Source organism: Phragmites australis, chromosome 5, assembly GCF_958298935.1.
Source record: "Phragmites australis chromosome 5, lpPhrAust1.1, whole genome shotgun sequence".
Classification (NCBI taxonomy): Eukaryota; Viridiplantae; Streptophyta; class Magnoliopsida; order Poales; family Poaceae; genus Phragmites; species Phragmites australis.
Genome location: NC_084925.1, coordinates 40,228,758 through 40,252,767, shown reverse-complemented (window position 1 = coordinate 40,252,767; position 24,010 = coordinate 40,228,758). Strand labels below are relative to the sequence as shown.

At 42.9% G+C, this 24,010-nt stretch overlaps 1 protein-coding gene and 1 pseudogene across 1 annotated transcript; both read right to left on the bottom strand.

Moving 5' to 3' along the window:
• Nucleotides 1–1,893: 1,893 nt before the first annotated feature.
• On the bottom strand, nucleotides 1,894–2,662 carry LOC133917682 (thioredoxin reductase NTRB-like; annotated as a pseudogene).
• A 1,708-nt stretch (nucleotides 2,663–4,370) lies between these two features.
• On the bottom strand, nucleotides 4,371–22,165 carry LOC133918061 (uncharacterized). The gene is made up of 2 exons (XM_062361826.1): nucleotides 21,835–22,165; nucleotides 4,371–5,262 (listed from the first exon to the last, which is right to left on the bottom strand). Exons 1-2 carry the CDS (start codon nucleotides 22,163–22,165, stop codon nucleotides 4,712–4,714), a joined length of 882 nt encoding a protein of 293 aa, XP_062217810.1. The 3' UTR covers nucleotides 4,371–4,711.
• Between the last annotated feature and the right edge of the window lie 1,845 nt (nucleotides 22,166–24,010).

The following is a 24,010-nucleotide window of genomic DNA, read 5'->3' as shown; positions in this document are numbered from 1 at the left end:
CTAGGGTGCTCGGGGGTGACCGTACACCTCCCCGAGCACTTTCTTTCCGGTACTTGTATTCTGTAGATCATCGGGGAACTGGGGTACTCGGGAGCCACCGACTGTGGCCCCAAGCGCCTTCTCCCGTGACTTGATCTTTTCTCATCCTACAGGAGAGACCCCGTGGGATGGCGCCATGTGGCGGATGGCTGGCCTGGCCTCGGGATTCGGGGACCCCCGGTTCCTGATACACCGATAGACACCCTCTTTTTTTCCTCTTGGGACATTTAAACCTCTCCACGTGACACGAAGTTTAGAGTTGCACTCTGAGGACTGACGGCGTCAATGACCACTCCCTAGGCAGACTACGTCTGCATGGGGCCCAATTAGTGTGACTAGGCCAAGCTACGGTCACAAAGGAGCTCGAGACTACTATCGGTGTATTGAGTAAAGGGGTACCCTAACAAAATGGGTCATGTGAGGGATATAACAGCCAGAGACATATATTTCCTAAAATTGCTCGGTCGCATGATCAGTGTATGCTTCCCATGACCAATACAAGGCATACGCGACCAGTCTCCCTGCACCATCACATAAACCCGCGACAGACCTTACTGGTCGCAGGGTCGGATCTGACACAACTTGTCCAATCGCATTTATTGACATCCACCCAAGTGTTTTCCTTCCCCAAGCGGCCTCCAGTGGATGAAGTCATTGATGGCACAAAGAGGCATTGTCTCGTCTTGTAGCATTAAATGCTACAGAGTGGGAATTTTGTAGGTCGACGCGGCGTCGCACGACGGATGGGACGTTGTCAGTAGGCCAATCAAGCAAGTGGTCAAGGATGATCCTCCGTAATGATGGCAGAGTCTTCTGTTTGGACCCACATGTAATTTCTCTTCCTCCCTACTATATAAAGGGATGAGGACCCCGTTTGTAGAAAAAGGGCAGATCAAGTCTGGCAACCAACTAGAACTACCTCTGTAACCAATTGAGATCCTCCACAACACAACACAGAGGACGTAGGGCCATTATCCTCTGGGAGACAAACATGTATAACTCTCTGTGTCCCGGAGTCCATCGTACGTGCACACATCAATTCTTGAAACACCGTTCATGCACTCGCTATCCAACATACCCTAAAATCATTGTCAGGAACTAACCCTCGACACATATCTAGTTGCATTTGCTTCTAGGAGTGGACTTGAACCACTTGGACATGACTCGTGATTTTTCATCAAAAGCTCATTATTTTGTTCAGCCACTAGTAAACAAGAAATACATTTGTACATATAGATAATACATATGTACAGACGGTTTGCAACCTTGGTGCGAGACTTTTTTTGAACCGTTTGTGAAAAAGAGTCTATACAAATTAAATTTGTGCAGACAGATTTGATCCATCTGTACAAAATATTTATACAGATGGCTCGTAAATAAAGTTGTCAGCCCATCGCGGCTCCAAACTTCGAGCCGTCTGTGAACTAGGAATAGTACAGATTGCTCATAGTTTAGAACCGTTTGTACTAGCACAAAAATACCAAAAACTAAAATTGTGCCCTGCCGCGGGGAGCTGCAGGTTCAGCGCCCATCGCGACTGCTTGTTGCGCTTCTTTCGCATTAACAATCGCATGCTTAATAGTAAGAAGTAAGAACATATCAAGTAGCATAGAGAAGACAGTAAATTTTGTAGCAGTACTGTAGCAACCGCGTCGGGTACTGTAGCAGTACTGTATCAGCACTGTTCACAGAGGCCGACAGGCAGGTCCAGAGAGAGAAAAAAAGGAGTAGAAGATAGGAAATGGGGTAGCTGCTGGAGATGAAAAAATAAGGAACGCTGTAATAGTGATAGAGGATGTTGTAATAGTGTTTTTGAGGATGAAAATTTGAGGTAGCTGCTGGAGATGGTCTAAGATTTCTCTTTAGAAAATCCTACTCTCAGCACATAGCCAAAACCCAAGCTACTCAACATTGAACACTCATGGTTTTCACATGAGCAATAGAAGCAACCGATCCCTGATGTACATGTATGAACGTCGATTGTTACTAACTCAAAATCATATATTCATATGTAAAATAATACCTGATCCAGCGGCAGTAATAGCCTGACGATACTTCTTGTCCTGCACGTCCCCAGCAGCGAAGACCCCCTTCACACTGGTGTGCGAGGAGCATGGCTTGGTTGCCATGTATCCATCAGGATCTAGTTCGAGCTGCCCTCCAAGGAACTTGGTCGCCGGCTCGTGCCCGATGGCGAAGAAGAGGTCGGCCACCTGAAGATCCGAGACATCACCAGTCACCAGGTTCTTGACCTTGACGCCAGCTAATGGGCCGCCGCCCGCGGGGCCGTAGGCCTCGACGACCTCAGAATCCCGTACGACCTGGATTTTGGGGTTGTCGAGCGCCCTGGCCTGCATGATGGGCTTGTTCCGGAAGATGGGGGCGGCGCCGTCTGGTTCCAGTATGCGTCGGACCCGGGGAAGTGGAGGCGGCGGGCAACGGCGCCTGTAGCGACGACGATGGCGTCGGCGACGACGGGGGTGGAGTCGGAGGCGTGTCTCTCCAGTGGAGAGGTGTCGCCCATGCCCCGACGGTCGAGACCATTGACAGCACACGCGCCATCTGCGACCCCTCTGCCGTGGTGGAACTGACTCCTCTAACGTTGTTCCTTAATGTTAGAAACAGGAGCTCTGATATATAATTTATGAAACGCTGCAAAAAATACTGTTTATCAAAAATACTATGTGAGCAAAGATTGATTTCCTTTTTGTTACAGATGAGAAACACAGACACACGCATAGGAACATGCTGTGCTGCCGTGCCGACTATTTTGCTAATGGAGCAAAGATTGATTTCCTTTTTGTTCGCAGCGATGGTTCAGATACAGCGTATTGTCCAAATGGACCAGAATAAAGAGACCCCTGGCCAGCGGGCCTACTACAGGACAAGCTTGTACATATATACACTTAAAATTTTATATAAATTTTTTTCTATATGTCAACTATATAAAATATAAGTTAGTTTTTATATTATATACGTTTCTATGATATATTTACATCTCCATACTATAAGTTTATGCTTTATATTATCGTGTTTAATATTTATATTTTTGTTATAACGTATGGACATTTAGCCAGTGTTACGTTCTGTAGGTGTGCCTAGTGACCGCGATTCACAATGGCTCAAGCCCATATCATCACGACATGACTGGCATTGACGCGGCTATAACTCACTACCCGCTGCTCACGTAGCCATGCATAGCGGCCTAGACGTCTTTTAGGCATGAGTGATGACTACGTATGTGAGTGTGTCAATTCCTAATAGGCTGAGATCATGTGTATGACTATGTGACGACTACGTTACTAAGATGCAGGACTGTGGTGGCATAGGCGCGATTGAGGCGGGGTCACGGTAATAGGGCGGGGTGTGTGCGCAGGCTCAAGCCTCGAAGGCAGTGGCGGTGGCGACGCAGGCTCGAGCTAGACATGGCATAGTGGCGGTATGGGCATGAGCGAGACAGGACACATGCGGCTGTGTATACCGAAAAGAGCACCACGGGTATATGCATTTAAATTAAAAATGCTAGGTCCGCCACTGCCGCTGGTCCATTGGTAGATTTCCCCTAGCTAATCCACTATAGAGTTGAGCAATGGGCTTTTCTATTACCGGTGGGTCTGAAGCCCTGAACTCATGGCCCAACCGATGCGCGTCTCCTTTTTATCAGGAGTGGACTAGTTTGCATATTTACCATGCGTTTAGCACCACTTACTGTGGAATATATGATACACTCTCATCTACCGTTTTCTGGAATGATACAATGGCACCTAATGAGCCATGCAAAATCGCGAACGAGAATGATGATGTACTTGGTGACTGATAGAGAGTAGTAGCTAAGACCAATGACAAACCAGCATTATCCACAACGCTCGCTACTAATCATTTTATTATTCAAGAAAACCGATAAGAAAATAGAGTACTAACAGGTATGACGCAAAGCTCTGTTAGGCCAGACTTGTTATTTGTTTCTGGAATTGGTGGGAAACCGCCCCATTGGTTCGGCGCAAAAAAAAAAAAGAAACTTCGTCAAACTCACGTACTCTCGTCGTCACTTGCTTTCAGCAAAAGAAAAATGCACATCGGACAAGAGGAAATTAATAAAGGGATAATTATAAAGAAACTATTATTTTTGATGTTATTACAAGTTTATCATTAAAAAATTACAAAAATACTATTAAAACTGTATTCGAATGACATCATTGAAAAAATAAATAAAAAACAAGAAGGTATTTGTAAATGCCCCCATTAATAAATGGCACCGGCGTGGATCGTATCTCCTTTACACGCCTTTGAGCCAGACCTGTTTGATATATTCATCGATTATTCCTGTCCGTACTTTTTTTCTCAAATCAAACCCGTTAGATCTGAACGGTGGTTCGCTAAAATAACACTTTCAAGAAGGTCTACTCGTACAAGATATTTTTTTTCTTAACACGTACGCCAAATGGAAAATGTGGTACCGTGCACCAAGGAACATGTAAAAAAATTCAACATATGCACAGGGGGATTCAAGATATGCAACTCGAATTCCACACGCCGTGTTACAGCCGTGTGGACGTGTATGTATCAGTAATTCTAGTTCACATATGTAGGCTCAATTTGTGAACACACACAACACATCATTTTGTCACTTTTTTTGTTCTTGTTCCAATCCAAAACGGAGCCTCAAGGTCTGCTACCTCCTGGCGCTAACGCTGCCGTAGTCCTCGACCGGCACGGAGTTGCGCTTGATGAACTCGAGGCAGTCGGCGATGGCCTGCGCGTAGAACGAGTTGGACCGCATGAACGACGCCGTCCTCGGCGGCGCCTTGTTTCCTGCCGCCGCGTCCTTCTTCCCCGCGACGAGAACTCTTCTGCTGCCGCTCCGTGCGCATCTGCTGCTGCTGCTGCCGGCGCCGCTGCCTCTGCTGGTCGACAGCCTCCTCACGAGCAGGCCCACGTACCGGCCGACGAGGCCCAGGAACGTGAGCATCTCGGCCCGCAGCCGCCGCACGGAGAACCGGTTCCTCGGGCACAGCCGGAACCCCCTCGTCCCCCGCCGCCACCGCCGGCTGGCTATCCTCACGTAGCTTTCCTGCCAATGCAAAGAACTCATCCTTGCCAAGTTTCGCTGCCTCGCCTCACTCGCACTACGCGCATGCAGCAGATGCGTTCGTGTGTATGGCACGCGGCAACGTACGTGTCCCTGGCTTGTGTGAGCTGTGCGTGCGGCCGATTGGTGTGGTGCTGGTGGTCAAGTGGCCGGGGCGAGTGGGTGGGTATATATAGAGAGCGCTCGGGGCCAAGGGGCAAGGGAACAAGGCAGGAAGGTAGGTTTGAATCGGGCCTTTACTGAAAATGACGGGGCATCCCGGGACATGACAGGATTAGCTTAAGGGACTAACGCGATGGGTGCCGGGGCGACGGCACGACGGACAAGCAAAAGCCGGGGACAGTGACCTGGCCCTGTAAAATGTGAAACGGGCTCGTGCACTGCCACTCTGCCAATGTGCCCCGTCGCCTCCTTCCGCGTAATTGGTTGGGTGATCGACCGAACAGTGGGCACTAGTAGATAGTAGACAGTAGAAGACATGTATGCGTGAAACCTGCTCTAGTTGCTTGTACGTGCCGGCAAGCACTCGACGTATCACGTACCAGCATCACGTAGTGAATAGTTTTGCAATTTGTTCGTTCACGTAGTCAAGGAGTACTGGATTGGTAAAGTACAAATACTGAATGGGTAACTATAATGTGCTAGCAGCGATTTGGCAGGAGTTTGTTCAATTTGGCTGACCAGTTAAGCACAATTAACAAGTACCAAGCATGGTGGATTTGTCATGAATTTGCTGGGCATACGGTATATGAGGACGTGCTTTTGTGCTGAGAAACAGGAGTGCGCTTGTTTGTACCTGCCGTGCAGCACCCTGTTGCAGACAATTTTTTATTTTCGGGAACAATTGCAGACAATTTGATTCCCATGCCTCCCGGTTGAACTGGATAAAATAGAACGAGGAGTTCGTATCTGATGAAGTGATGTGTACGGATACGCGACATCCAGCTGGTTGTCTTTGTCCATACTAGTGAACCAAATATTTCTGGTGTGATCGACGCTGCTCCTGCATGCCCTCGACCTCATAAATTCTGCTCAACGAATTTTTTTTTTTTTTTTTTAGGATACGGAAGATAGCTGCTCAACGAATTTGACACCAAACAACGCCACGTCTGCTACACGAGATCGCCCTAATTGGCATTTGACAGCCGTTCTAGAATTTAATTTCCAAGCACGTTGCAAATCCCACGCTAAATCAGCATCAATCAAACTGACAATCTGGAGGCCACAAGAGCGCCACACTGACCACTGCCACGGGCGCCCACCGCCCGCACCAGCGTGGCCGCTCGCGTGGTCAGAGCTGTCCGATGGGTGGGGCGGGGTTAGGTGCGGCGAGGCGGCAACACATGGCGCCCGGCGCGGGAGCGTGACCCACACACGCACGCAGGCGAGCGCCAGGAATTTCTTAGCCCGAGACAACTACGACACGCGCGGGATTTCTCCCTCGGGGTCGCGCTGCTTCCCAGGCGCTACGCCGGAATCTCGCGGCTCGGCACGACCACGCGTGCCCCGGTGGCCGCTCACCTACGACTGCGCGCACGCACACGCCTTCTCGGAGACAGAAAGGAGAGAAACGAAGCGACGTGTTGGCGCCACATTTGCCGTTCGTTCGGGTGGGTTGTTGCCTTGCTGGGTTAGACTTAGACGATTCTTAATGATAAACGAAGGACCACGTGTTTCTCCGGGCATGGGGTGTGATTAACAAAGACGGGTGGTTTAGGAATTTGGTTCAACAGTTGACTGATTTGTTTTGGGATATCTGTGAGCGGCTGGTAGTTTGTTAATCACTCGAAGCTAACAATAGTTGGCTAAACGGACAAACGGTGAAATTTTTATGTATTGAAATATGAGAAGCTACGGCAACCATGCACAACAACGTGCTGCAGTAAGGAAAAAAAAAACGTGCTGCAGCAGGCACAGTGGCCATCTGCAGCGCTGAGCCGCGACGTGTCAGACTTGGACCATTCATACGGCGCTCGATGCTAGGAAGTAGGAAGGTCATGACTTCATGGTTCCAGCCGAAATGCCAAATGCCGAATACACTAGTAGCCCTTGGAGCCCAGAATGACTGAATTAACCAGTTGCACAATGCGATTGGGCAGATCCGCATATTAAGAGCCCACACATACTCCACGAGACCACAGCGAATAAACGAAAGACCGAAAAAATTCTGACCATATCGTCGGATTCTTTACCACCCCGAGTCCAGCAACATTTTTGGCCCATGACAGTAGCGACAGGGCAACAGTTCCACTGCGAGTCCTTTGAACGTTGCCCTGGCCAGTTAGTCAAACGCACAATAAACTGAGGGCCCAAAAATCATTTTAGGCTATAGAAGCCCAAACTCTCGAATAAGGCCTATTGCACTGCAGAGTTGGGCCGGAAGGCGGAGTCAGTGCTTGCTGTGCGAGTTCAACCTGCATCACCGACGGCACAACGGACTTGTTCGTTCCGCACGGCGTTAGCTTGGGGTTGCGGCTTCAGGGGTTTGTTACAGCTCTTTCTGATTTATGATTTGTTTGATAGAGTTTTTTTATTTAAATTTTTCGTGGAGATTGATTCTCTGATAAACGTGATTCTATGACTGAAAGTGATTATGTAGAATAAACTATACGGAGAAAATGATTCTGTGCGGAAAGTGAATCAGTGAAAACTGTTTTTTTCAGCTACTCAGTTTCTAGTTCATTTCAGATAATCACTTCCACGGATTTCACTTAGAAAGCTAAAAGCTGAAAACTGCTATTTGGTAGAGTTCCTCCTGATTCCAGCCAGGAAGCTGCTCTGGAAGCTCTGCCCAACAGACCTTAAATTCTCTGTGAAAAATGATTATCTGTGGAAGTGATTCTGTAGCTGAAAGTGATTCTCTAGAATAAACTATACAGAGAAAGTGATTCTGTGCGAGAAGTGAATCAAGGGAAGCTGTTTTTAGCTCTCCAGTTTCTAGTTTATTTCAGAGGATCACTCTCACAGATTACACTCAGAAAGCTAAAAGCTAAAAGCTGTTGTTTGACAGATCTCCCTCTGATTCCAGCCGAAAAACTGCTCTGAGAGCTCTATCAAACAGACCCTCAGTTCACGAATCCACCGACCGAGTGCGCCACAGCGGTTGTCTCGTCTCCTCCAACCACGGCGACAGCGGAAGACGAGGTTTAGGTTTGGATTCTCTCTTCTTTCAGTATATCACAGGGAAGCAGGCGAGCCCGGTAGTGGCGGCGAGACGACAGGGATCATCGGAGCTAGATGAGAAGAAGAAACAGAGGTGGTCAGGAATATTATAAGTCGCATTAGGGCTTCGTTAATCTGGCTATACCAGCTTTTTGGAGTCGAAGACTTGTTCTAAATGTTGTGGTCATTCATATCTGTGTTGAGATGACTTGGTTATATTTCTGGATGTTGAGAATTATAAAGTGGTGGTGTAATATGGATGAATCAATTTTGTTCTATGAATCAACTGCGATGTATCGATAACTACTGATTTATTATCTCTTACTGAACAGCACGGGCTGTATATGCATGGACCGAATTTTGGTGACGGTTAACACACTCAAGAAATGTATTCTCTGAGCGAATGCTGGAAACAATTTTTGGTGACGGCCAAATCGTCATGAAAATTAATTCCTAACGGCTAACATGTGGTTGTCAAAAAATAAACATAACGGAGACTGACGGCATTCCGTCCAACTATTGGTGTGGTCTGACTTGGTTGCCTGTCACAAAATGTGCACTGATGGGTGTTAAGGGACCGGCCACATTTGGTGACGGTTGTGCTGTCACTAAATTATTCCTTTTTGGTGACGTGTTTTTGTCACCAAAGAGTTTCGTGATGGCCTCAGGCATCTGGTGACTGGGCGGGACAGTCACCAAAAGTCTATTTAGTGGTAGTGTTAGGACTCTAATCCCTCGTCGATCATTATCTAGTTAAATCCACTAATTGATCTAATCCATACAAGTTGTTCCAACTCGTTAAATATGCAACCCATTAAACATACATAAACAATAACTTTTCGAACCATAAGTCAATAGTTGTTCCTATCAAGACATATTAACTCTTGACTATATAAAGATCATATTAGTTGAACATTAGTATACACATTACAGATTTCACTGATGCTTTTGCCTCACGACATCAATCAAGATTAAGGCAAGATATGTGCTATCATCATGATAGCTCAACCATTCACTTGATCGTAGAGTGGATTACTCAATTCATGATTAAATCTTTAATCATATTAGTATAGTCGTGCACTTTTAAAATCAACTACATCGAAGGACCCAAAAATATATCTCCTGTTATTGAGAAGACTAAATTTTATTTTAATTTCTCACACCCTACAACATGTTTCCAAGTATACATGAAAACTACCTTAAGTGTGCTACTCTATATTATGGGGATCATGATGATCTCAGGTTTAAGAACATGTAATTATACCATTCGAGAGTGCAACTCATGGCACATCGCATAATAATCTAGCAGTGTCTCGAGGTGAGTCAACCTAACATAATATTCTCTAACATGTGTTAACATTATTTATTTGATATCTCTATATCTATGATCCATAAAATATAATCATCACTCAATACATATGCCGATCTATTAATCATTATTATGATATTAGATCAAAGATCATTTAGAGTAATATCATAATATAGACAAAAGAGTTTTACAAACAAGTCATAGACTTGAGAACCAAGCCTAGTTAATAGAGGTGGTTGTATTATTACCCACCAAGGATCAAACCCCATATTTACTCCTTGTGTGTCTCACTAAATTAGAATTTTGTTTCAATAATAGGCGACATATCCGTCGACAGCGACTTCGTCAAACTTCATGCTCCGCATTTCCGGTCTTAAGTAGGCACTGTGTGAGTGCATGTGTGTGGTGGTGTCAGTATGTGTGCATCTACGAGTTGTATTGGTATTTAAATAAAGTCATATACTTGTTTATTAATGTAAATGATGATATTTTATTAAAAATAGAATAGCATATTATTTAAAAGTACATAAATATAAATATGATACAATCATCTCTATGATTGTCTTTAGGGTATATCACCGATAAAAAGGTTGCTAGAGGCAAGGAAGAAAGGGAGGTGGATGTAGAGACTCGCTAGAGGGGCTCATCGGTGTTGGAGGCGGTGGAGGGGCGGCGAGGATAGCCTAGAGAGGGCTGTCAAAAAAGTTTGAAGTTGGCGAACTACTCGAGTTCAACTCGTTCTAAACTTGATTTGATCTCAAAACGAGCCAAACTCAAGCCTGGGTTAAGTCTCGATAAGACTCGAGTTAATGAGTATTGTAATTTTTATTTGAGTTTGTCACTCTACCAAATCTATATAGTCTTAACTTTTCTTATATATCTCTAATTCTCAAAGAAACGTAGCAAGGACCGTATAAGAGGGATCATCTTTAAGCCTACCTAGGTGACTATCGGAGGATTAACTCCAGTCGCAGGGATCCCGAGAGACCCCTTTTTAGAGATTCGGCCGGGGGATGATCCTGAATACGTTCGTCGGAGAAATAAATGGGAATGAATACAACGGCCGGTGGTGGGGGTGTTGACCTAATACAAGAAGAAGTAAATGCACCGGAATTTAGACAGGTTCGGGCCGCACGGGGGTGTAATACCCTACTCCTATATGGATACTATAACTGTCCTGAGGAAGTCCCTCAAGAATGTTACTGGTTACAAGAATCTTGATCTATCTAAGAGCCTGGAGCTCCTTGTTTTTCGGCTGGGACTGGGCTCAGCCTTCCTTACAGTGTTTCTCTTGCGCTGTGTTCTTGTCTATTCGTTGCCTCTTAACCGTCTTCTTCAGCTATCCCCTCTCTTGTTCTCCGTCATTGCTTCTATGCCGCCGGCTGCTTTAAGTACCCGCTGGCAGCAACGTGCCCCGAAAGGAAGGGGGGCACGAGTTCCGAGACACCATAAATGGAAAGGGCGTCATCATTTCCTCTAGGCGAAGTGACCGGGGTGGAAAATACGTCGCACGCCTGGTCATCCGTCACAATAAATGCCCTGGCAACGGGCGCCTTGGAGAGGGCCCACCGGGCAGCCGCAGAGCAGCTCGGCGTGCCCGTCCTGTCTTGTTCCCCTGCCACAGCAGCGCGGCAGACGGAACGCCTTGATCCTTACGACGTTATCTGAGACAGGCCGGATGGCACGGGACGGGACCCGTGCAATTAATAACCCCACGTCTCTCTGCCAGAACGTGGCAGGAACTGACGCTGAACGCGGCGGGAGCAGTTGGAGGTGACAGGCCATGCACGCTCATTAAATACGGCCTCGGGCCTTTGACTGGTTGACACCTCATCGGTGGGCCCCTCGGGAGCCTTTCTGGGTCGTCGGGGTACCGAGTGCTCAGGGATACTGTTCACCTCCCCGAGCACTCTCTCCCGAGAATGCCTTTCCTTGTCCTCGGGGGATCGGGTGCTCGGGGGTACTGTTCACCTCCCCGAGCACTCTCTCCCGAGAACGCCCTTTTTTGCCCTCGGGGAACCGAGTGCTCGGGGGTATTGTTCACCTCCCCGAGCACTCTCTCCCGGGCACACTTGCACGAACCCTCGGGGAACCGAGTGCTCGGGGACTGCTGCATGCAGCCCCGAGTACTCTCTCCCGGAATTTAGCTCTCCTGGTCGTCGGGGGACTAGGGTGCTCGGGGGTGACCGTACACCTTCCCGAGCACTTTCTTCCCGGTACTTAGATTTTGTGGATCATCGGGGAACTGAGCTACTCGGGGGCCACTGACTGTGGCCCCGAGCGCCTTCTCCCGGGACTTGATCTTTTCTCATCTTGCAGGAGAGACCCCGCGGGATGGCGCCATGTGGAGGACGGCTGGCCTGACCTCGGGATTCGGGGACTCTCGGTTCCTGATACACCGACAGTGACCATGCCACAATAACAAACTAAGACAATAAGACCTACTTGAGGTTTAATTTCTTCCATTATTGAGCTTAGACGAGTCAAACTCAAGCCTACTCGAGGTTGACTCGAGTCCATCCCTAAGTTTAGCCATCATTGTAGGCTTGCTCGAAGTCCACTCAATATTTTATCGAGCTCGAACAAAACATGGTAAGCTTGCTCGAGCTCAGCTCCTTGATAGCCCTAGCCTAGAGGGTGGGCGCGGGGCTATAGGCGGCGTGCAAACCCAGGCTAACGAGCCTAGGAAGCGAAGTATAACATCTCTGGAGAGGTGGCGTGGCATGCACACTCAGCATGTAGATTAGAAGGACTCCAAAGTCCTGAAGAGACCAGACAGGAATGCATAAGAACAAGGACTATGAGAAGGATCTTCCAATAAAACGCAAGGCTAATCTTGTCCCTTGATGACAATCTTCCAACAGGCAACAAGAGTATAATGTCATCAGGATGTAGCAGCGATCCCTTTTGCACCACGGCATGACTGATGACCTAAACTTTTTATTTTTATTCAAGTTGAATTAAAAAGGGAATATCACATGAAACGAAAAAATGCATATAAATGAAGCATTACAAAGAAACTTACTTTTTCACCAGTTAACCTAGTGTTTGAATTTTTTTTATAAAATAGTACATCACATGAGAAGAATATTAGTAAATTTTTCTAGATTTTTGGGAATTTATTTGAGTATTAAAAATTTCTACAATTTATAAAAGTAGGCCTATTTAGAGAATTTTAATTAAATATTGACTCAGGCTTTTTTTTATCAAACTAATTAAAACGAGTTTATAGTGAACTCTAGTTTGCTCATAAAAATATTTAGAATTTTTATACTACTTTTGTAATCCCAAATAAAATCAAAAATTAAATAAAAATATAAACAGACAGTACAAATTACAACACGGCTTTCTTCTTTACGACCCATCGCTTTCTTCTAGCTTTCTTCCTTAGGACCCATCGCTGCCACCCTTATTCAGCACTTTTGCACCTCAAATACCAAAAACAAACTGTAAGATGTCATATTCGGTGTCAAAAATTGTCAAGTCCACTATTTTTCGATGCCTCACGTATCAAAATCAGATTTTTGGTAAATAAGATACCGAATATACATATTAAATTTATAAATACATCAATATATTATTTATTTTGACAAATATGATGATATATATTATCTATTTTTAGATTTTTGCCTAGGTTACCGAACGTCAATCCAGTATCAATTCATATAAATATGGATTCATTGTGTAGTACGAGAGTGGCGCTTATCTAAACTCTGCGTTTGAGGTTGGTCTCCAACATCTACTGTCGCTTTGCGGATTGATTACTTCAGCCTTTTGGACGCATTTAACTACAAATTGACATAAGCTTCTATAAAATCTGCATAGGCTTTCTATTGGTTATTGGACCCAACTGCTCGATCATTTGTTGCGTCTCTTATAAAACATTAGGTGACGTACGGTGCAAATTGGCTATTTGCTATTTTGATAGGAGTCGACGATGGCTACCTTTTCTATTAACTGAGACATTAGGTAACCACCCGCTAAAATGTATTTGGGCCATCTAAGATATGAATACCGACTTTTCACGGTACAATCGTGACACAACTTGCTTACGCTTGCAGCTCTTACATCAAAGTGGCGTCAACGTTTCCCCGGTGACTTTGAATGTTGAATGCAGAAGCTTGTCCATTTCTCTTGTATATTCCACTTCACTATATCTAGTCCTAAATATAAGTTTATTTAGATTTATTCTAAGTTTAAAAAAATAGCTTTGACCATCAATAACTCTAAAAAATCATATAGATCGGTAGTATAAAGTTGATGTTACTAGATTTATTATGAAAAATACTTTCATAATATATAACTCTTTCTATTTAAAATAATATATTTTATAAATATTATTAGTTAAAATGTTCTATTGAAGGTCGTGTCAATGTCCTAATTAATGGACTTTCATTTAGAATCAGAGGAAGTATTCTTTAAGTAAGTTTACTTGTTGGCCTCAACTCTTGTCAGCTAAAACGGATAAGCATCCTATCACAATCCCCAAATGTACATTTTCATATTTGCTCCTCACAGGCCCACTCTGTTGTATCAACAGGAACATCCATTACATGTGCTATGTTGTTTTTCTCTTGTACTTAGCTTGTCACACGCCCCATCAGCCAATCTAAAGGAGCATTCTGGTGACAAGTATTTGCACAACTACACATTTCAATTCGTTTACATTTATCTCTCTAAAGAAAAGGCAAAAAGAAAATCATGTGCATCTTCCATGTTTTGCTATCTTAAACTTCCCCGGTTAATTTGTTTCAGAAAACACCTTTCTCGAAAAATAACCGTCTGTTATTATTGATGTGATTTTGCTTGCAATAAAATGACTTTGTGGTGACGAGGTTGCTGAAAATTTTACTTCAATTATTAGATGCCAAAAGTACTATATGACTGAAACACTTGCTCAACTAGGAGTCTACTGAGCTACTTGTCATGTAAGTATCTCATCGTTACAGAAACTACTTAATTAATTTTTCTACTTGCTCAAGTGATTCTCCTAGTTAATAAGTTCATAGCAAAATTTCCAGGAAACTTAAGTTGGACTCATGGTGAAGCTTTTCATCAATTGGTCTCATCCAGCACTAAGCAAAATCAGCTGAACCTACCTGAATATATAGAATGTTGCTTATTAGAATATTAGGTTAAAAATGCAGATATATAGTATTGTCTTCACAAGGGAAGATGCTTGTTATTCTAGTAAGAAAAATTGAAGCTGCAAGCTGGGGTGTGTCGTGCGAAATTCAGTTCCTACTACAAGTTGATATTGGGTGCATGACAGCAAATGATATAAGCATACAATGGTAGCTGATCATTTTATTAGCAGTCATCTGCTAAAATATGACTACTCAGCATAAGTTTGTAAGAGACAACTAGTGATGTGTTCACAAGGAAAGCTGTTTTATTTTATTTTAAAAAAGAGAGATTGAATGTGCATGCTTTGTTCATTTTACTTAGGTTATTCAATAGGCAGTCCATCTTTTAGTATTGTGAGATGTCACATTCAAAACACACATTGTTGCTGCTGTATCTGAACAATTATCGTTCATTCTTCTTGATGTAAAGCTATACAATCCTCCTGCGTACTCTTAGACCAAGATGTTAATGATTGCGTTGAATGGTAAATCCAGTCACCTATTCTGGGAAGTCCGTAGACATGTTTCCTGATATTATATTAACCAAACGGTGTTGCCTCAAAAGGGAGGGGGGGGGGGGGGATATGTCTGACAAGCAAACTGTTCTTGCCTGCTAAATAGGACTACACCAGTTCTTGATGCAATCAATCTTCCTGATAAACTTGAGGGGCTTGTTTGTTGGTATTCGATGGTTGCTCAAGTAGACTAATTTAAACCAACTTGCACAAGTCTGAGTTGGCGCTGAATTGTTATGATACAGTTGATAGGCTATTAAATTGCTCTTTTGCTATCCTGCAGGAAAAACAAAGTAATTTCAGACTGAACCAAACGGTACTAGAGAACTAGAAGCATCCGCAAATTCTGATGCTCCCATGTTGAGACCGGTCTAAGATCAGACCAATATTTTTACCGTATATTAAATCAGATATCAATTTTAATATATAAAGACTTCACAAATAACAGCATAATACAATATTATTAACTTAACGAAAAAATCATTCTTATATAGAGGACTTCCGAATGTCAAAAAGCAAATAAACACTACAGCTAGCGTAATCTTCTCATCCACAACTCCTATAGGCAGTTGATCTATAGCATCATCTTAGATTTCTCCATCCTCAGAGTCATCTTCAGAAACTTTTCCAACTGAACAGTATGGTTATAACAAGTATGAGTGCGTCTTGTACTTTGTAAGTTATGGTAAAATAATGATACGAAGACAATCATAATAATATAGTCTACATGGGCTTATTTGCATAAAATTAGAATTTAGTAAAAATATTTAAATAAAGCGAAAGTAAATACTCTCAAAAGTTGACCCTTTTGGCCTCAACCGAAATTAACCACCTCAGGTATGGTTTCCACAACCATAAATGACCCACCATTCCATGGTTATCCAAAAATATTGTATTCTAATCATGTACGACATTCCTCGTCACTCATGACCGCGAGCACAGTTGATATATTTGTTTTACATTGGGTAGATGTTGCACATTATACCGAAAGACATGATCATCCATTACGCCCGTATCGGCCAACACTTAAACACTTTTAAGGTGTGCGGCTAGGATTCTCAGTTTCTCCCAACAAGTGTCTACCTGCTAAAGTTTTACTGTCGCGTGACACAAATATCGTCAACAACGAAAATCTCCTCTTGCGCCTTACGGTTCCAAGAAAATATCATCAATTCCCCGTTCCACCACCTGGTCTACACTATGTTGGAAGAGACTAATTAATTGGTCAGACTTGTCCCATATCAAGCTTGTGGTTATTTTGTAAAGCTCGATCTGACCGCACCATGAACCAGTTCTTAATTGAATTGAGCAAGACTACTATCCACCTTCCCTTGCCATTCAACCCAACCTCTAAAAGGATAATGATGTCGCATAGAGGGTGGTGAATAGATGTTTTTGAAAACTTTGCCCCCTTTTTCAATAGTTGGCCTAAACTTACAATGGAAATAAACTAACGGATTTTTCATAAGTTAAAAACCTAAATATTTTAAGCTCAATTAGTCCATAATCACCCTAAACAAATGCGAAAGTTTCAACCTTAGGGTGACAAAGATTATTCAAATCTAGCAAGATATGCAATAAACTCTAATCGGAAGGTCCAAGCCTACTGATCGGATGTTCTGATACTATTTATTGGATGTTCTGATACTATTTATCTGATGTTTCGATACTATTCATTGGTTATCGGATGTTGGTACTGTTCATCAGATGTTCCGAATTGTTCATCGTATGTTACAACTCACTCTAGACCTATAAGCATTAAACACTATCTAATCTTGTGCTTAATTTTCTTGGATAATCACTTTAAGCACTTTGGTGGCTTGGATGTCTTCTCAAGTGTGTATGAGCTTACTCTAGACTCCAACAGTATGCCACACCATCAAATGACAGAGTGAAGGGGTATTTATAGCTTCAAACCCGCCAACTAGCCATTTACTCAATGGCTAAAAAAAGTTGTTAACACCGGATGATCCGGTAAGAACAGTAGTACTAACACCCGATCATCCGGTGAGTACAAACTCAAAAATTAGCCGTTGAAACTTCACTCACTGCCTCTATGAACACCGGGCATTCTGATGTGACTTCAAATCCATCATCAGACCTTGCAATAGTTATCGTGAGCCAGACCGTGCCACTTCTTCTCTGTGTAAAATGCTCTGGTGCATTGATCTTCAGAGCACCGGACCTTCCGGTGGGTTGTTCTTTATTCTTTAACATTTGCAGTCGCCTCTACAAGAAATATTTCGGTGCTATAATCCGATGAGCATAAACCAAGCACTGGACCTTTTGATGGGTTGATCTTTAGTCTTTGCACTTGCATTCTTCTCTACAAGAAATACTCTGGTGCTATCCAATGCAGATCACTGGACTATCTGGTAAGATCCTCAACCTTCTCACCTTTGTTAGAAATACTCCAGTGAGTTCAACACACAGAGCACTAGACTTTCTGGTGAGGCTAACAGTCTCTGAACACAAAGCTCCGGTGAGTGCAAACTTTTCTGCACCGGACTATCCGGTGAGGTCAATTCTCTTTGGACTTCTCCAATTCAATTAAACTTTGTACCGGCTACGGTGACTTCTTAATGTATTGCATCCATAAGACCTACTAACATATATTTTTAAAAAACATTTTAGTCCCAAGGACTAGGTTATCATTAATCATCAAAATCACAATCATGGTCTAATAGGGTCATTTTCTCTACACTCTCGAACTCACGCATGATCAACGTCGAGTGCTCAAACATATACAACTAATGCGACACATGTAAGCAATCTAAGCTCCACATACCTCATACAACTGACACTTAGAAAAAATAGCAACAACTTTTGACCCCCGATGTCTAATTTTGGTGATCTCGGACTATACAGAAAGCTTATTTAAGGATCTACACACCCTTACTGAATTTATGATCTCAACCACATTAGATCAAAATTAGGAACACTCTGAAAACCAATTCGGACACTTCCACCCATTGTACAAAGCCTAATCCACCAAGATTAAACTAGGTATCACATGGAGCGTGCCAAACACCACTAAGGCTTATCCACAACTACTTTTTGTCACTAAGACCAACAACAACAAAGGGTTAAATCTAAAACACCTTTTAGATACCCCGAACTCATAAAATGAACTCTCAACACAAATCCATCCCGCACTAAGCACATGATTTAAGCATTCGACACAATGATCGAGCAAGGCTTTCAGTAGTCCCTCTTAATAGTACGGCTATCAATCCTATAACCCGATCTCCCACCAAACTTCTTGAGACCGGCAAAACTAGAAAACATATTCTAGTTATACCTTTGCCTTGATCAATCCCATTGGACTTGACGAACACGTCATCCAAGCCCCGACGCTTCTCATAGCTCCTCAAGGCTCGTCATCAACTCCTCTTCTCTTGTTAGTGATGATCATTCTCACTTTCATCTTGATCTTCACTTGATCTTTGGAAGCTTAATGTCTCTTGATAGCTTCTCACGCACCAAGCATAAGGGACTTCACTTTTTTACGTCATCTTTATTTGGTTCACAACCAAGGTATAAACTGCAAGCATCAAGCATATAAGTTATCCACTAAGCTTGTCTTGATCTTGCTCTTCTAACTTGTTATATTGAATATCTCAATTCAACTCATGCCTTATTATGGAACCTACTCCTAAATCACTCTCAAGCACAAACCACATGGGTTAGTCAATAAAACCTAATTGACAATTTTATACCTTAAGTCACTTAATCTTCACAAGTAACTTGGCCTTCGCACTTATCGTCAATCTTCTTGAGCTTCTCTTTCATCTCATGAGGATCACCTAGAGCTTAATAATATCGATGCATTTCTTTGATCTCATGACATTCTTCAACGAATCCATGTTTTATCACTTATGCATCTCCTATAGAACAACCTACTAACAATTCTCAATATAATTGTTAGTTCATAGGTATTATCATCACTTATCCGAGCATCACCTAGAGTTTGATGCATCTCTCTTGATCGCATGACATTCCACAATTTGATGCATCTCTCTTGATCGCATGACATTCCACAATGAATCCATACTCAATCCTCAATGCATCACGTATGGAACAACCTACTAATAATTCTCAACACAATTGTTAATCCATAGGTATTATCATGAATTACCAAAACCACACTTAAGGACTAGGTAAACATTCAACCTCTTGCTCAATTCCCTAATCCATGTTGCTAAAAACACAATTTTATCTAGTTGTGTAAAATCATTATCAAGTTATTAAACCAAGTATTTTCCCAAGCATGGCTAAGAAGTACTACCCTTGATCCCACCAAACCGAGGCGATAGGTAGATATGAGAAAACTAAAGTACATCCTAACTTAGGTTTCCCATCGACAACTATAGCATGCAACATTATAAAATGAAAATATTTAGAAACTTAGGATCAAAATGCACAACTTGCCTTCACCTTAGTGCTCAGCAGGGTCTTCGAACTCTTGGTCATGAAACATGCAAATTCTTCCTCCAGGATGTCAACATCTAATTGCAAAACAAAACAAGGCAAATAAACACCAACAACAAGAAAAGAACCAAAAACATTCAAAACAACTCGATTTATTATTTTTATGATTTTTGGTGATTATTGGCGAAAGAAACAATTAGATCGGAGTTGCGTCAGTTGAGATATAGTTTTGGAAGGGTGAAATAAAGGCGAAGAAATTTTCCTAGGTTTTTCTAGAGGCTTCTGGTATTTTCTAGTAATTTTTTAGATTTTTTGGCAATTTTAGGAATTAAAAAGGATTTTTAGGAATTAAAGAAACATTAAAATATATTATTCATATTTATATTACTAAAGAAAAAACCCCTTTTCATAATTATTTACAATTGTTCCTCAATTAAAAACATTAAAGAAACGTTACTTAAACATTAAATAATTATTATAGTTTTTTAAATCATTTTCATAATTAAAACATTTATTTTTAGTAAAATAAAGTATATTTAATGAATTAAAAGAATGAAAAATAGTTTATTTTATTTATTTTACCTAGGAAATAATTTAAAAACCTTTTTTCTAATTTATTAAAGAATTTTTAGAAATTTTCTAATTAAAGAAACCCAATTTTCAAATTTTTGGATTTTTAGGAATTATTTTCCTAGAGAAAAGCATGTTTATTGCGCAATGGTGACGTTAGCAAAGGATTAAAAGAGGGAAAAAGTTCAAATTATTACCCTGAACTATGCAAAATCGTTTGTTTAATCCCTGTAACCATAAATCTAGCTCACTTTACACCCTTAGCTATTTAGGAAACCGATTTTGCTTATGTGGACGGCGATTTTACTTATTGGATCGTCTCTTTCACCGCTCCTCTCTCTCTCTGATCCTCTCTCTTCTCATCTCAGTCTGACTCGCTGGAGAGCTCGCTAGTGTCACTATCATCGGCGGTTTCTGCCGCACTTCAACTCAGTCGTGGCAGCGGAAGGTCGGGCATGAAATGGGGATCCCGTTTGAGGGCTCAACTGTCACACTCCAAAATTCCGATTTTGGGTTGTGAGCATTTTAAAACAATAAAATAATATATTTTTTTCTAAAATTTTAAAGCTTTTGTAAATTTATTTTAGAGTTTAAAAAGAATTTGTTTTATATGATGAAAATGTATTTATAAAATATTAGAATAGGTTAAGAAATTTCAAGGTTGGATAAATTCTTGTTCCATTTTTCCCATATCATCCAAAAATTCTCCATGAATAATCTCATCTCACGTCCTTTTACATCCAACCCAACATGCACTATCTTTCCTTAATATTTTTCTCTCTAGCATGTGGCTCCAGACCAGCAACATGCCATCAACCTTGTATCACGTTGGATTGCTAGCAGGACGGACCACATGTGTGCTAAAGTTAGCCCAAATTAGCTTGCTTGCATGTGTATGTACGTGATCGTTTCCATCCACCTCCAATCTACGTCGTCCCTTCACTTGGTAGCCATGGCCAGCTAACTAAGCTCGAGTAAATGCACAATCAAAACGTATTGACATCCATTTATCCTCTTTCAATTTCCAGCAATTCAGAATGGAAACTGCCGCTTTAATGGCTATAATGGCAGTTGAAGCTGGCTGTCGTTACTCCTTGTCGCTAGTCTCTTCTTCACGTAGTTTCGGAGTTCAAAACGGCCTCAAATGCAAATCTTGACAATACTAAAGTTATCTCATCGAGGGCTTTGATTTGCGCCTATGGAAGTCCCCATTCGGATAATGGAGCTAGGAGTTATGGCACCCGAAATCAGTGCTGCACAGATTGGTCTGAGTTCAAAACAGTTTATCATGTGACGCATTTTTGGAAATCAAGATGGTGTTTTCAGAAATTCCAATGAATACCAAATTTGTAGATCTTTTCGAGTAATTCAATATAGAGTCTAAAAACGTCCAATTTGGAGTACGGACAGTGAAGATATCATCATCAAACCTGAGCTCTCTATTTCATCTTCCACCCGACCATTTCATCTTCCATCCCTGGCCATTTCCTCTTCCCACCTTATGGCCAGCCGTCGCTAGGCCCATAAAAAGGAACCAGCACACTTTACTTTGACCCTTTCCCACGTCCACAAACCCTAGTCGCCGCCCCTGACCTGCCGGGCACCGTTCGTCGTCCCGAACAGCCACATCGCCACCAGTTGGCATCCGCGTTCCTGGCGATTCATCCAGGCAAAAACCTTGATCTTTCACCAAGATGTGCCCCAGATCGTCCCTCACCATGTCCCAAAACCTTTTGGTCAGAGGAGGACAGATGACGCCGGGATCTACGTCGCCGTCCGCGCTGCTATGTGTCTGGCCGTGTCCAGGGCTCGAACCGAAGAATCCATCGGCGTTCCCAATGATCCAGAGAATATCCAGCAAAGCCACCCACATCACCTTGTAGAACGTCGAGGGAACATCAGGATCTCTGAAGGGCTCGACCATATCTTCATCGGTGCTATGGGAACGTGAGCCTAAATTCCAGAGTCTCCAGGAATTTTTCTTCACCAATCGTTGCAGCAAGGTGAGGACTCGTATCAGTCCCTTCCCCTCCTCTTTTCCCCTATATGAAAGCCATTTGTGATCCTTAACCGAACCCTAGCCCGGCCAAAGCCCGATCTGCGTCACTATGGTCATCGCCGTCTTGGACAGCTACGCCGTCGCTGATGGCATCAGCGTTCCCTGATCGATCGGAGGTCGGATCACCATGCCCTTTGACCAGAACGTGCCCCTAGATGTGCCCCATGTCCTCCCCAATGAGATCAGCTATTAGAGCCCCAACACCATTAGAATCCACATCGACATTGCCGCTGCCCCTGTCTGGATGAGTTCTGCGCGTGCACCGCGTTCGCATTCCCCATCGATCCAGATGTAGTATGGATACACCAACCATGTCACGATGTGTTCCATCAAGCCATCTACATGTCCACAGGAGATCTCAACAGTATCTACAGAGACGCCACCAGGAATGTAATCCCAACTTCCTATGTCGTTGCACAATCTCACCAAAGTTCCAACCAATCGATCTCCTTCTCAGGTAAAGTTCTATCCAAACCTCTACCCTAGCATTGTGTTCCTGATATATATGAAGCTCTGTGGTCATGTACTTTCATTGAATTCATAATCTATCTCTAGGAACACAAGTGTCTTTGTTGCTGCATCTGTTCGCGATCACCACCAAACCTAGCAGCGTTCGTTGCTGTTTTGCCGCTATCTCAAAACACCCCTACCTTTACCAACCATACCACAGAGCTTTCCTTCTCGCGTTATACGCCGTGCTTTCCTTATTTCCCTGAAATGCCACTGAAGCCCAGCATCGATGTCAGTGGCAATGCGCTTGATCGCTGCCTCCGACGAAACCCGATCCCCTCTGCCGTGCGTGCACCTCCGCATGTAGCAGCCAAGGCGAGCACCTCCTCGAGTCCACGGCAATATGGCCGCCTGTTCTGGCTGACTGCCACTGTCGCCCATGTCCTCCATCGCTAGCGACGCCGAGAGCCCACCGCCGGCCATCGCCTTGTTCCACTCTGTTACAATTGTCAATTAGGGCTTAATAAGATCTCACATACCATCTTGATCGGACATCCTTTTTGTGTCCTATCCGATAAGACCCTAAAATTCCGATACGCTATCACCATATCATCGTCGCATGCATCGTGCCCTTCATTCTTTTCCTGCCAATATCATGTCATCACCATAGTTAGGATTTTCCTTCGACAAATAATTGGTCGAGAATATTTTCAGAGAATATTCTAGCTCCTTTTTCTTCAACCCTAATTTAATCTTCCGAGAACATGTTCTCCTCCATCTGAACTCTGATTTGAGCGGTTCTTGTGCCCAAATTCTTCTAAAATCATGTCCTATCCAACCATAGTATTTTTATGATGTGTTGTCTCTGTTTGGTGTATTGTTTATTAGTTATTTTGTGCTTACTCTTTTGTCGGTGGATCTTGTAGGCATAATATGGTGTTTCTAGATATTCGATGAGCTACAAGGTCAAGACTTCGAGACATGCTAGAACCGAGTTTACGAAGATAACTGAGCAGCAGCTAGGCAAGTGTGCTTGAATATCTTGCACATATTTTATGATTTATATGCTAGTTTTTTATCCTTCATGCATACTTGTCTAAATTAGAATCCCATGATTAGGGTTTACTAGCAATTGTCTGAATATCCTTGTCGTCGTTGATTGAGTCATGGGAAATAAAAGGTAGATATACTAGTTGTTGTCTTGGTTAGGGTAGATATTAAACTTGACTAATATTTATGCAACATGAATCGGGTATGGTA